The sequence below is a fragment of the Chaetodon auriga genome, chromosome 14 (assembly GCF_051107435.1).
Source record: "Chaetodon auriga isolate fChaAug3 chromosome 14, fChaAug3.hap1, whole genome shotgun sequence".
NCBI lineage: Eukaryota > Metazoa > Chordata > Actinopteri > Chaetodontiformes > Chaetodontidae > Chaetodon > Chaetodon auriga.
Window position 1 is genome coordinate 10,440,566 of NC_135087.1, and position 12,468 is coordinate 10,453,033.

The 12,468-nt window shown below is 43.7% G+C and overlaps 1 protein-coding gene across 9 annotated transcripts in view; it reads left to right on the forward strand.

The window, feature by feature from the left end:
* The window catches only part of qkia (QKI, KH domain containing, RNA binding a), a 75,090-nt gene extending 62,824 nt beyond the window's left edge, over positions 1-12,266 (forward strand). The window contains exons 5-8 of one of the 9 annotated variants that reach the window (XM_076749409.1): positions 5,399-5,486; positions 6,905-7,204; positions 9,356-9,430; positions 10,702-12,266. In XM_076749409.1, coding sequence (XP_076605524.1) covers positions 5,399-5,486; positions 6,905-7,204; positions 9,356-9,430; positions 10,702-10,718 — 480 coding nt within the window. In that variant the 3' untranslated portion in view covers positions 10,719-12,266. Of the gene's footprint in view, positions 1-5,398; positions 5,487-6,904; positions 9,157-9,323; positions 9,604-10,701 lie in introns of those variants that run through there. The other 8 variants (XM_076749405.1, XM_076749410.1, XM_076749403.1 and 5 more) reach the window with 8 other exon arrangements.
* Positions 12,267-12,468: the final 202 nt, after the last annotated feature.

The following is a 12,468-nucleotide window of genomic DNA, read 5'->3' on the forward strand; positions in this document are numbered from 1 at the left end:
AAGTTCACAAAAGCCAAGGAGCAAGGCAGAGGAAAGAAAATTGCCTTTGAAAATGCAGCCGTGAATTTGAGAAAGGACATGCAGCACTTACTCCAGCACACTCTTCACAGATGCGTTATGTGAAAGAAAGGAAAAAGTTACGTTCTTTTGGAGCACTTTGTGTTCTGTGGTTGTTTGATACATGGTCTTGTCATTGAAAAGTGAAAAGCGTTTCATGTGTTTTTACATGTGGTGTGTGTGCATATATGCATATTTTACTTTTGTTGGAGATTTACAGTCTTGTCCATGAAAACATGGGAATCAGGTTTACATCACATGTGTTTTCAGTATTTAATCCAATGCAGCTTCCAAGTTTGCTTTAGCTGACTTGAACTGATTAAACTTTGCTGTCACTTATTTATTTAGTGTTGCAATGTTTTGAAGCTTGCTACAAGTGCTCATTCCTTCCTCTTCTCTAACCGTCCGCTTTCTGGAGAGTGTGGAATTGTTGATAAGTCGTCTTGGCAGCATGGCAAGAGTAATCATTTTCCTCCAGATGTTAGAGTTTGGGAAGAAACCAAAAGGGAGGTGAGAGAAGGAGGGGAACGGGATAAAAACCAGCTGCCGCCACTACCAGTTCCACCCCTTTACATGAAGTCATCTACTCCTCCCTCCCTGAGGCTCCCAATACCACCTCCTCCACTCACTGTGCTGGATCCCCCCCCCCACACACACACACACCTCCCTTCTCATCCTCAGTTCTACACATTCTGCCTCTCTCTGTATCCCAGGAGGCAGCCAGGGCAGGCTGTGTTTACTGCCGAGGTAATTGGAGTAGTTTGGAGAGAGCCTGACCCTGGCCCTGCTAAGGCCGAAGATGTGTGTATGTGTGTGTGTGTGAGTGTGTGCACGCGCGCACGCCTGTGTGCGTGGATCTGTGTACACGCATGTTTGTGATGACTGGCAGTGAGGCCAGGGAAGGAAAGCAGGCCTTAGCCAGTGTCAGCCCACTAGGGAACAGACAAATTGGTTTTCACTACGCTGTCTGTCTTTTCTTGTCTCATATTCTCCAGCTATCCCTTTCTTCTTCCTGCATATCTCTCCATCTCTCCACCAACTCAAAGACAATCATTCACGCTTTCTCTTGTACTTGCTCTGCAGCGCTTTTTCTCCTCCTGGTACTCTTTTGTTCCACCTCTCTTTCTATCACTCTCTCTGCTCATCATTTCATCTCTCTGAGCTGAGCTGTTAGCTGAGCAGAGCTGAGCTGCGTAGACGGTGACTCTTGCCAGATATGAGCAAAAACTCCCCCTCAGTTGCAGCCACAGACGTGAGCAAATTCATCCATCCTAATCCAGGCGCCTGTTGTGTTTATCTGTGGGTGAGATGGATAGGAGAGGGCCTGGAGTCAGGGTGTCAGGGGGAGTGAGGGTTCAGCCCTATAAACACTCTCGGAAAGGCACTCATCTGTTGCTTATTGTATTCCACATGCACATACAGTATGTAACATTGAACATAAGCTCTGTAACAATTGCATTATCTGCAGTTTGTATTCATCAATATGAACACAAGCTTTGATCAGGAGAGAGGCACAAAAGAGTGAAGCATGACAGTGATTTAGCATGCATCTAGTGACCTCATCGCAGGGTTGTCGGGTAGTGGCAGTGGGACACGGCTCACCTACTTTAGCTGATCGCACTCCCGTCCCCCTTCTCCTCCCTCCTCCTCGTTTTCCCTCCCTCCTCATCCTTCTGTCTTGCTCCTCCCTGATAGCTTTTACCGCTCTGCTGATTTCACAAATAGGCCTCATTGATTGAATCTGATTCTTGTGGATAGAGCAGCTTTATTGAGTGGCTTTTTCGCTGATGGACAGGAGTGTGTGTGTGTGTGCCTGTGTGTGTTTGTTACCCGCATGCATGCATGCATGTCAGGGATGATAAAGGAAAACTTCCTTTCCTCATCCCTCTTGTTCTGTAATCCAGCAGCTAGTCCTCTCCCGGGAATTTCAGATGCCAGATCATTACAGACACGCACATGCAGCATGCTTACACACATGGCTCAAGCAGCGATTGCCTCTGAGTGAATGTTTTATTATGGGTGGTGCAAGCTGACTGAGGAGTCTGTTAATTGTGGTGGCACCTTGAGCAAGGCAACATTAAACTGCTCTCCCTGGCGCCGTTCATCAAACATTCATCTAAGCTGTGCTTCTGCGGTAGGAAGCTGGCCCAGCACACCCAGGGCTGCAGGATTTAAGTCAATCCAACTCCACTCCAGTGGTGTCACCAGCATTATCTTTTGGTTTCTCGTGATCTCACAGCTCCTGTCTGCAGCCATTTTGGATCTGTAGCTCAAATCAGGGAGCTAACACTGCCAACGCATCCCAAACATCCACATGATAGAACAAAAGCAGAGAAAAACAGGGAAACGTTGCAATAGGGGACTGGTATTTTGATGGGGAAAAATTAGCTTGTTTCAGATGTAAAACAGAAATGATCTGTCGGGGTTTGGGGGCTTTAGCTAACAAACTGTGATAGTGAGAAGATGGAGCTATATCAGCAGCACTCCAGTGGGGATACACACATTTCACACACAGCAGCGCACACCTCATCCTAGCAGCAGCATCTGTGCTCTTCCCCTCTTGCTGCCCTCTATTTTGTTTCTCTCCTCTCAACAGACAGTGTGCTACCTATGCAGAGTTGGATGGATGATGGCATCCTCTTGCCCCGCGCCCATTTAACCCCAACAACCATGCAGATCCATCATCATCCAACACACACAAACGCACATAAGCAGCCCTAACACTCATATCCCAGCATGTATTTGTCCTGAGCTGCAGCCTGCTGCCAGGCTACCCCCTCTTGTTCTCTCTCTCATATATACTGTCTCATCTTGTGAGAGACCGAACCCCCTTTAACAACTCCCCAAATGTGCTCATTGTTTTGTTTTGAATTTTAAAAGGTTAGTCTTGTCACAGATTATTTAAGTATAGCCACAAATACACCAAGGATCTGTGGTTCTCTAGTTTGCACTTGTACTGCTGGGATACTCCTTGCTCATGAGAACCAGCTGCACTTGATTTGAGACGAAAGACAAAGGAGCCATTTGAAGAATTGTTGGGGGAGAGCAGGTCTTTGCAATAGGTAAAGCAAGTATGGTTGAGCAAGTCGAGCAAGTTGGCTTGGCCAACTTCCAAAGAAAAACTGGCAAACACACACACGCACACACATAAATAAGGAAGGAAAAAGCAGCTGTTTTGATTTGTGGGATTCATTAGCAAAGTGTAGTATATATACTTGTTTTGTGCTTTTTTTATTTGCACAAGGCTCTTGAGGTCAAGGTCTGATTTAATTTGTGATGTAAGTAACTAAAGAGGAACACAGAAGAGGACGCAACAGAGATAACCACGAGAAACTGATAATGTTTACTTTGCACTGTTAGGTGTGATCGGCTGCTATTTCAGGCCTGTATGCGTACCTAAGTGTTTACATAGAAATTGCGGCATCTAATTAGTAGTGATTCTTCTCTATTGAGTGAGGGTTTACTTGCTCATATCAGCCATGCTAGCCATTGACCTGGGCCATGTTCAATTAGCCGAGTCTGGTTATCATTCTTGACACTGCATGTCAAGTGGCCCTTTCTTCACCTCTAAGGCTGTTAGTGAGGGAACAAAACAGGACATGGCAACTACTTAAGAGAAACTTGGCTGGGTGTGTGTGGTTGTCTGTATGTTTTAGGAAAATTGGGTTTACATTTTTTTAGGAATGCACAGTTGGATAACAGTAGAATAGGGTTCGCTTTGATGGACAATACTGGATTCACATTTGTACATTACCATGTTACTTGGAACAGAATGAGTTATTTGATTGTAATCATTTGCCATGTAAAGCCATTTGCTGAGTATCATGAATGTTACATCACTAGTGTTTGCGTTCCACTCGCCTTTTGTGTGTCGCTGCACGGAAAAAGTGTTGTAGCGTTTGGTGTTATTTTTGTGCTTCAAGACTTCCCCATTAAGAGAAAAGAGACAGAGCACAGTGGAGGTAGCGAAGGAGAGAAAGCAGTAGAGAGAATTTCCTTGCTTCGTTAATTGGCAGCTCTGTGGTACACTAAACATTGGACAGACACACACACACACACACACACACACACACACACACACACAGAGCTGAATACTGTGACTGCTCTGAAGCCACTGCCTTATATTTAGTCAAGGGAGACCAGCCTCTGTCACTTTTTCTCTTGCTTAACCTCGCTCTTTCTCTTCCTCTCTCTGTGGCTGTGTTGAAGAGGAGTCTCAGGGGAGGGCTTAACTCTGAGCCCTCGTTCTTTTTTCCTTTCTCTCTCTCTTCACTTCCACGTCTTTCTTTCCTTATCGTCCTCTGAATAGAGCGGCAGGCTGTTGTTAAACTTAGTCCAGGAGACAGACTCCACGCAGAGATGGAATAGAAGAGAAGAGGAGGAAGGTTCAGTATCGGCCTTCCTGCTTCTATTCCTGCCGCCTCTAACAGGCTGGTCTGCCTTATACTCTGTGCGCACATGATGTGTTTACATGCAGAGTGTATGTGCACGAGCCACCTTTCTCTGTTGAAACGATGCGTGAAGAGGCATCACAAGTTTACCTTTTAGCCACAAAAGGCATGAAATCAACAGTTCACTTAAAGTGGATTTGAGGTCAGCAAGGCTTCGCATGCCTGTCTTCCCACCTTTCAGTTTGGAGAGTAATTCACATAAGGCCCTGCTTAAATGATGATGTACAGCCTGGAAAATCACAGGGGCTTTTGTGTTGTCATGGTTATTGAGTGTTCGGTAGCTTCAGGGGAAATGGAGTTTTGGGGGGATGGAGGAGGGGGTGCAGAAAGGAAAGGGGGAGGAATGGATGGGTGTGCGTGGGAGGAGGGGTGCTATCTTAATTGCTTTCCGTGAATAATTTCAGTCCCCTAATTTGGCGATAATGACAGTGGCTGCGGCTTTTGTATTTATTTATCCAAACATTAATTGACAGGACTGACATTAGCCAGGGCGGTTATTGCGCATTTGATTGCGCACAAGGGAGCAAAGAAAATTACAGTAATTATCATTCTGATATGGATTATGAATATGCATTCCCAGACTTAATGTCTCTGTCAGCATTTTAGTAACAACAAGGCACTCTGCCATGACAACAGCACTTTAGCTTATCTCTATCTCTGTTTCCCTAAACCCAATCCAACTGGTGCTTGCGGAGAACAGATGACATGTAGTAGTGTCTAAATGATACAGCAGCCCCACTGTAGCTTTTTAACAACACCCAAGCATGTTGTTAGGTGAAATGGTCGTCTTGTGGATTGTTTTAATCGACCTGTAAATGGGCCTCAGCTTGTTTCGAATTAGTGTGTGGTGTATTATTGGGAATGGACATTAAAGTTTCTGTTTTTCGCAGGCGGAGGGGGAAGACAATTTGAAGAAGATGCAACTGATGGAGTTAGCAATTCTCAACGGGACATATAGAGACAACAACATCAAAACACGTAAGTGATCTACCAGGAACACACACATTTCCACAATTTACGCAGTCCATCTATTTTGCACCATACATGACTAATCTTTTAACTCCATAGACCAAACTTAATTCTAAAAAAACATATTTTTTCTGTATTTTTCATTAACTAATACTGTTTACCTTCATTAGATTAATGTGTAGTCAGATCTCCTGTGTACATACATCATGTTATTTCTGACCTCTAGCGGACCTCTTTCTCTCAAGCTCTCCAAACAATTCATGTTTACCTACCCCACCACGAGTAGGACAGCTTCCATTCCGTTCTACTCCATATTTCTTTCCTCTTCATCCATTCCTCCACCTCCCCCCCGCTTCCTCGACAATCCAGATGCTCTGTATCACTTGCTGTTGGCGGACTCTAAACTTTTTTAGCACATTGCTGTATTCCACTTGCTCAACTCTGCATGTTAGTCACTAGCTCACACGTGCATTGTTTGCTCCTTAAGCACCAAATGCCATTTCTAAATGCATAATCACCTGTATGATTTTGATTTGATAAATCATATATAGCCCAAACATTTAAAGTTAGTACTGCATTTACTCTCTGGACCCGTGGTTATGTTTTAATTATCATTCAATGATCATAAACTGGGTTTTTCTATATACTTGGGTTCAAATTTATGGAATGAGAGTCAAAGTGATTCACTTCACTGTTTAATTTCCCTTATTTAATGTCTGCCCAATTCTAGCCATGATGAACTGGCCCACCACCTAACCATAGTTAGCGCTTGATTTAATTGACCTGCCTATGGGGAAGCTTGTGTGGCACGGCTCACAGCACACGCTCATGCAGAACCACTTGAAAAGGGATTTTTGTGTGTTCATTTGTAAGTTATCCAACTTAAATGGACTGCTGACTGTGGGGATGGGGGTGATGTTCATATTCACACCAAAATTCCCGGTCAATCTTTTGTGAAACCGTCATTGAGTGACTCCCCTCCACACGTCGTCAGCCGCTCCATTTCTGTTGGCCTGTGTGTCGTTGTACACTCACCTATGCCATTTCCAGTAGATGAACATGTAGCCGCCATGGTGATTTGTATGCTTTGAATGCATTGGGATGACAGCTGCATTTTGTGCTTCTTGTGTTTTGGTGTGACGGGTCATTTTTTTATTTTGTTTGGCTATGTTGACTTTTTCTTTTGCAACAGATTGTGGCTTTTGTGGTTCACCACCATGATCATTGCATGGACTAATTTTCCCTTTTGCTCCCCTCCCCTCCTCTACCTGCCACTTCCCCCTCCCTCTTCTTTTCCTCCTTTTGTATTTTCACCCTTCACTGTTCATCTGTGATTACGACCACACAACACAACTCTCTTTTTACACACCACTTTATCTTTTCTTCTACTTTTCTGCCCCTGTCCTTCGCTCTCTTGCTTATGGCAGCCACCCTTGCATTCTCTCTTGCAGCGGCAGCAGCGGCTGCTCAGGGCCCCCGTCTCATAGCGGCCCCCACTGGTCAGGTGTTGCCTCCTCAGGCACTCCGGCCCCCAACACCAGCTGGGGCCCCCATCATGAACCTCATCCGGCCCACTCAGATGGCTGCCATGCTGCCCAATGGCACCCCCACCTTGGTGCCTCCCACACCGGATGGCGGGCTTATCTACACCACCCCTTATGAGTACCCTTACGCCCTGGCACCCACCTCCCTGCTGGAGTACCCCATCGAGCACAGTGGGGTTCTAGGTAAGAGAGCCTGGGGAAGCATAGGTGCAGCAGGTACAGCGGCCAACTTTAGCCAGCCTGGACAGGAGGGCAGCTTGTTTTACCCCGGAGCTGGGGTGCTCGACGCGGCTTCCATGAGCCACAGTCAGGACTTGTTGAAAGGTAAATATGTCGTGTCCACCTGAGGATCAAAAACAGACAAACTCACAGAGTGGATGTGCTGGTGAAGCTCTCGGTAATGGGATGACCAGTTATGTGGCTCATATGGACACTGTATTAAAATGGCAAAGGGGGACAGAATTACCTTGTGAGGGCTAGGCTCTTGGAAAGTTCTCTTTTATGATTTAGACTAAGGTTGCTTCACTGTTTTTAGTTATGCCCTGGCCAAAAGTTATGCTCTCAGGTTTACATCGCCTCTTTTCTGCAAGGTTGATATAGGAGGACTTGCCTCGGTGTGAAATGAGGCACGCTGACAGAAACACGCTCACATACACGCAGCCTGCTCTCTAACCCTTTCATGCACTGGCCTGGAGGCATATTCAGTCTGGCGGCAGATCCCCTCGGATTTCTGCAGCTTTTGAAATCATTTCTCTGTGCAGTTCTCTGCAGGCAGGCCTTGATGCCTGTAAATAGTCCCTCTCTCACTCCCACTGGGGATGTTCATTAAATTCCTCCAGTCTTCCCTTTTTTCTCCTCCTTCCCATCTCTCCATTGTCTTAGCTTCACTCCTCGTGAACTTCAGCTCCGTGCTAATACCTGACGTTCCCCTTAGTTTCTATGTCAGGAGTACAGTTCAATAGGAGGGTCGGTATGTTCTGTTATTAAGTTTTAAGCTCAACTCATCTGCTACCAAAGACACAACTGAACATCTATTGATGAGATGGAGTCCGATATGAACACCATATGTTATACTGAGAGTCCTTTTTCCCACATTAAGACAGAAGAGGCCTTCCTCTTCAGTTGTTTTTCAGCTTTAATTGGACACAGTTATCCTAATGTTGTCCGCAGCATCATCTGGCAGTAGTAGACACAAGTGTGATTTTAGCTGACCTCTGTATTTGAGGTGCCTCTGGGAGTCATGTGTAGAACAGACAGGGCCAGCTGACTGGCTTTTCTCTCTTTAACTTGCAGGGTTACACCAGCTTAGTGCATTTTATTTACTCACACTATCGATTGGTGCCTTCAGCAACGCAGGGCCCTGTGGAACACACTCTCTCTCATACTCACACACACTCATGCACTTGGCTCGGCTGCCCGCGTTACTGTATCTAGCCACCATTGGCTTGTCTTAGAATAAGGAAATGTCAGGCCATCTGCTTCTTCGGGATAGTGTAGGTGGCTGTGTAGTCATAAGCCAAAACTCACTCTTAACTTGACAATGCCAAAACAAAATCCTTGTAGAATCTTTCACACGTCCCCTCTTCCGCTGGGAGGCCTTGATTTCTTTGTCTTAATTCCTGCACGTGTTTAATTTTTGTGATACTTGAACACACACTGTCACACGAACGGTCTATTTGTGTCGTGTACAGGAGGCAGTATCAAGCACTGCAGTGGGAAGAAATCAGTTGTGACAAATATTGGAGGAAAATGACAGCCTCTGCCGCCAGTGAACAGATTGACCTGGAGAGAAATGGTGAAAGAGGGAAAGAGAAAATGAAAGAGAGAGGGAGAGGCAGGTGGTGTCTGGCACTATTCAATTACCATCAGAGCTGTATTGGATTTCCCCACCTTTCAAAATAAAGAGACAAATTTCTCTCAATCCCCCTCTGGATCCCAGAGGAAGAATCACATTATTTTTTCCAGACAGCCCAGGAGCCTGTACCCTTTGCCTGTCCCCTTTTCAAAGAGTCCTCCATGTAACTCTGAGCACTGTGGAATTTTCGTACTTAAGTTATGCGTTTTTAAATACCAAGTTAAACTCCAAAAAAGGTGTATTATTTTTTTTCTACTGCATTTTTCTACACGTAAACGAGAAAAAAAAAAGAAAAGTTACGCTTGGTGTGTGTATATGTACTATAACCTGTATTATGTTGCTATTCTGTGTATTGTTGTATTAGCCAAGCATTACAATGATAATGGTTAAAAATGTGAATGTTATTACTGTAAAAGATGACTGTTTTTCCCCTGCTCAAAGTGAATGGTTTCTAACCTTGTGGACCTGTTACAATCTAGGTGCAATGGCTACTAAAGTGAGACGGCATGACACGCGGGTCCATCCTTACCAAAGGATTGTGACCGCTGACAGAGGTCAGTTTAGTCTCTTAGCTACACTCTGCTATTGACTGATGAATTTCAATGATTATTATGCCTATTATGCCTCGATGCCTTAGTTGGGAATTTGTATATTGTCTGTATTGTATTTTTTGTTTTCCTTTCCCCCCACCACCTTTCCTACCCCATACATCCACACACCAGCTAAATGGTTGCTTGTGGTCTGCACATTTTGTTTACATTTAGTACTTAACATATACAGGATATACAGACTGTGTATATGTCAAAGCTCAGGCAAAAGTGATCTTAACAGCTTTTGGTTCATGCAGCTGTGAAGCCAGGACAGGTAGTACTTAGCAGGCAGTGTTGAAGGTGTATAATGACATTCCTCTGATGTGAGATTAGAGCCTAAAATGGGGCAGGCTTGTTCCCATACATGATTTATCTCCTCGGCTCATAAGGAGCAAAGAAAAAGGAGAAGCATTTCTATACTGTATCTGAGAGACCTAGCAGGCAGAAGACAAGTAGCCATGCTGCTACCAGGCACCATTTCACCTTGAGATTTAAATTTATTTTGCATTTTTATTTTTCTATGGAAGATAGACACGCACAGACATAAGCTGAGGTAGCTTGCATTCTCTCCAGTGTATTGCAGATAGATTGAAATAAAGCTAAAATACATTTTTAATATTTCAGTTGTACATGAGGTACTGTCATTTTATATTTGAGCATTTTATATCAAATGTATTTATGGTTCTTGTGTATATTTATATTCTATAAAAATATACTGCTAAATAAAGAGAAAGAATCGGAAAACATCGATTCATCTATTCATTGCACATTTACCACTAGTCACAGTTATCCCTCACATAACATTAGTTACTGTTAAGTCTCCGTACCACTAATCACACTGTTTGTAACTTGCACTCCAACTTGACAGACACTAAAACACTAGATTTTTGTTTTTCTTATTGTGTTTGTCCGTTCGACTTCTCTTTGCTTCTGTTTTTTGGTTTTGGGGGCGATGTGCGCTTAAATTAAACCACCAAGCTACCTGATTCGGGGTGGGGGCTTTAGTAGTTTGAGATCATGACGTGACAACGTCATGATTATAATGAGATTAGCCGGGTTCATCTCACATTGGCAAGGGATTTAGAAGCAGTGGGAGGGGGGTGGGGGGGGGGCGACATAAGAGATTGCATTCATTTTATTGTTAAAATGATGTCATTCCAGTCTCTTCTTGCTGACACTAATATCCTTTCTATCTTTTTTTTCTGTTTGTTTTGTTTTTGTTTCTAACCACCTAGCCGCCACCGGCAACTAACACATGACCTTCTGACCTCTGAACTCTTCACCCAATGACGAGCCGCCCCAAGCCTGCCTGCTGATCAGTTAACTGGTAATTGCCTTTTGCTAGCCTCTCGGACGCAAGTGAGAGAGAGAGAGGCGCCTGCCCGTACAGTTACCCTAACACGTTCTGACAAAAAAAAAATAGAAACCAACGCAGAATCTTCACAGAAACACAACAAAACCCAACAAAGTTGTGTAATATTCATTTTTTCCCTCTGTTCATTGAGTTCAATTCCCATTCTTTCTCTTTCTTTTTCTTCATGAATCATATACTGGGTGGATGTGTTTGTGGTATTACTCATAAATCTGCACTGAATTATATAGCAATAAAGACCCCCACCCCAACCTGCCCACCCACCCTCCTGCAATTGCTCGAATTTGGTGACCTCACTTGTATGAATCAAAGTTCAATATCTATTTGACGCAAACCATTTGGTTTCAGAGTAATGACATGAATGTCAAAGCCCCTACCTGCTCCCACCCTGTTCCAACCACCCGCCTACTGGGAGAGAAAAAGAAATAGAAGGAAAGAGAACGTACACTCACATTAACTTGTTTAATTTCTGTCATTTTTCACATGTAGTGCAGTTGTTGAGCTCTAAGATGTAATTATGAGCTGACACATTCTGGGTGTGCACCTCCAAACAGCTTTCTGTCTGTTTTTAAAAAAGCATGGCTGAAAGGATTGCAAAAGGAGCTTTTTATGATTTATGTGTTGTTGTTTTTTTTTTTTCTTTCTGTCTTGTTTTTTTTTTTTTTCTTTTTGTTCTTATACTTTTGAGTCATTTTCTCCACTTGATTTTGTTTTTTGTTTTTTTCTGTTGTTCATATTTGACTAATTAGCTTTGCTTAAATTGACTAGCCAAATAAGGCAGGTGGTTATCTCTGGAAAACAAAACGCAATCTGATGTTTGAAGCAGGCAGCAGGAAGTAAGAAATGATGAAGGGCAAGATGGGAAGGTCACTATTTGGGATGATGGGTCTTTGTGTGTGTGTGTTTTTAATTAATACTACGATGAAAGTAGGGTGTGCTGAGGCTTTGGGGATATTGGAGCAGTGCTTATTAGCCACTGACCATTGCTACGCCCCCATCCACACTACATCCGTTATACAGTGCCTGATGTATTTAGAAATCTTGATGAGTTAGCTGAGCTGTGATCGAAAAGACAAAAAAAAAAGTATTAAGTGTGCATATTTAGCCAAAGGGTTTTCCAGTGAATTATATATCTGCAGTTATGCATCTGTCTCATAGAGGGCTCTCTTTGTGATTTTAGAGTTTGGAAAGGTGTGAATTTGTGGTGCCTGCCTTCAGCTGGAACAGACAGCCAGTCAGTTAGACGATTTTTCACCCATTAATGCTTTTCTTTTCTGAGGAGGTGAATGCAGATAATTAACACTAAATCAACACGCTACTCATTTACAGTACACTGCTAGGGGAAAGGGCACTTTGAAGGTCTGTACATAAATGCTTTTGTCATGACACCTGGTTCCCGTATTGAGTTGTCTCATCAGCCTCATTGCCAAAAGAGTGTTTATGTTTCGTTTTTGCATCTCAACATCTGGCCAATTTTTGTGTGTATTTTTATTTTTAACCTCAGTTAAATTTTCGTTGAGACATCAGGTGGGCATAATCTGAGCCTTCCTGCAAATTTGAGAGCCTTTTTTTTTTTTTTTTGAACACATGACAAACCATCGAGAAGCGCATCCACAATGTGTCACACCTC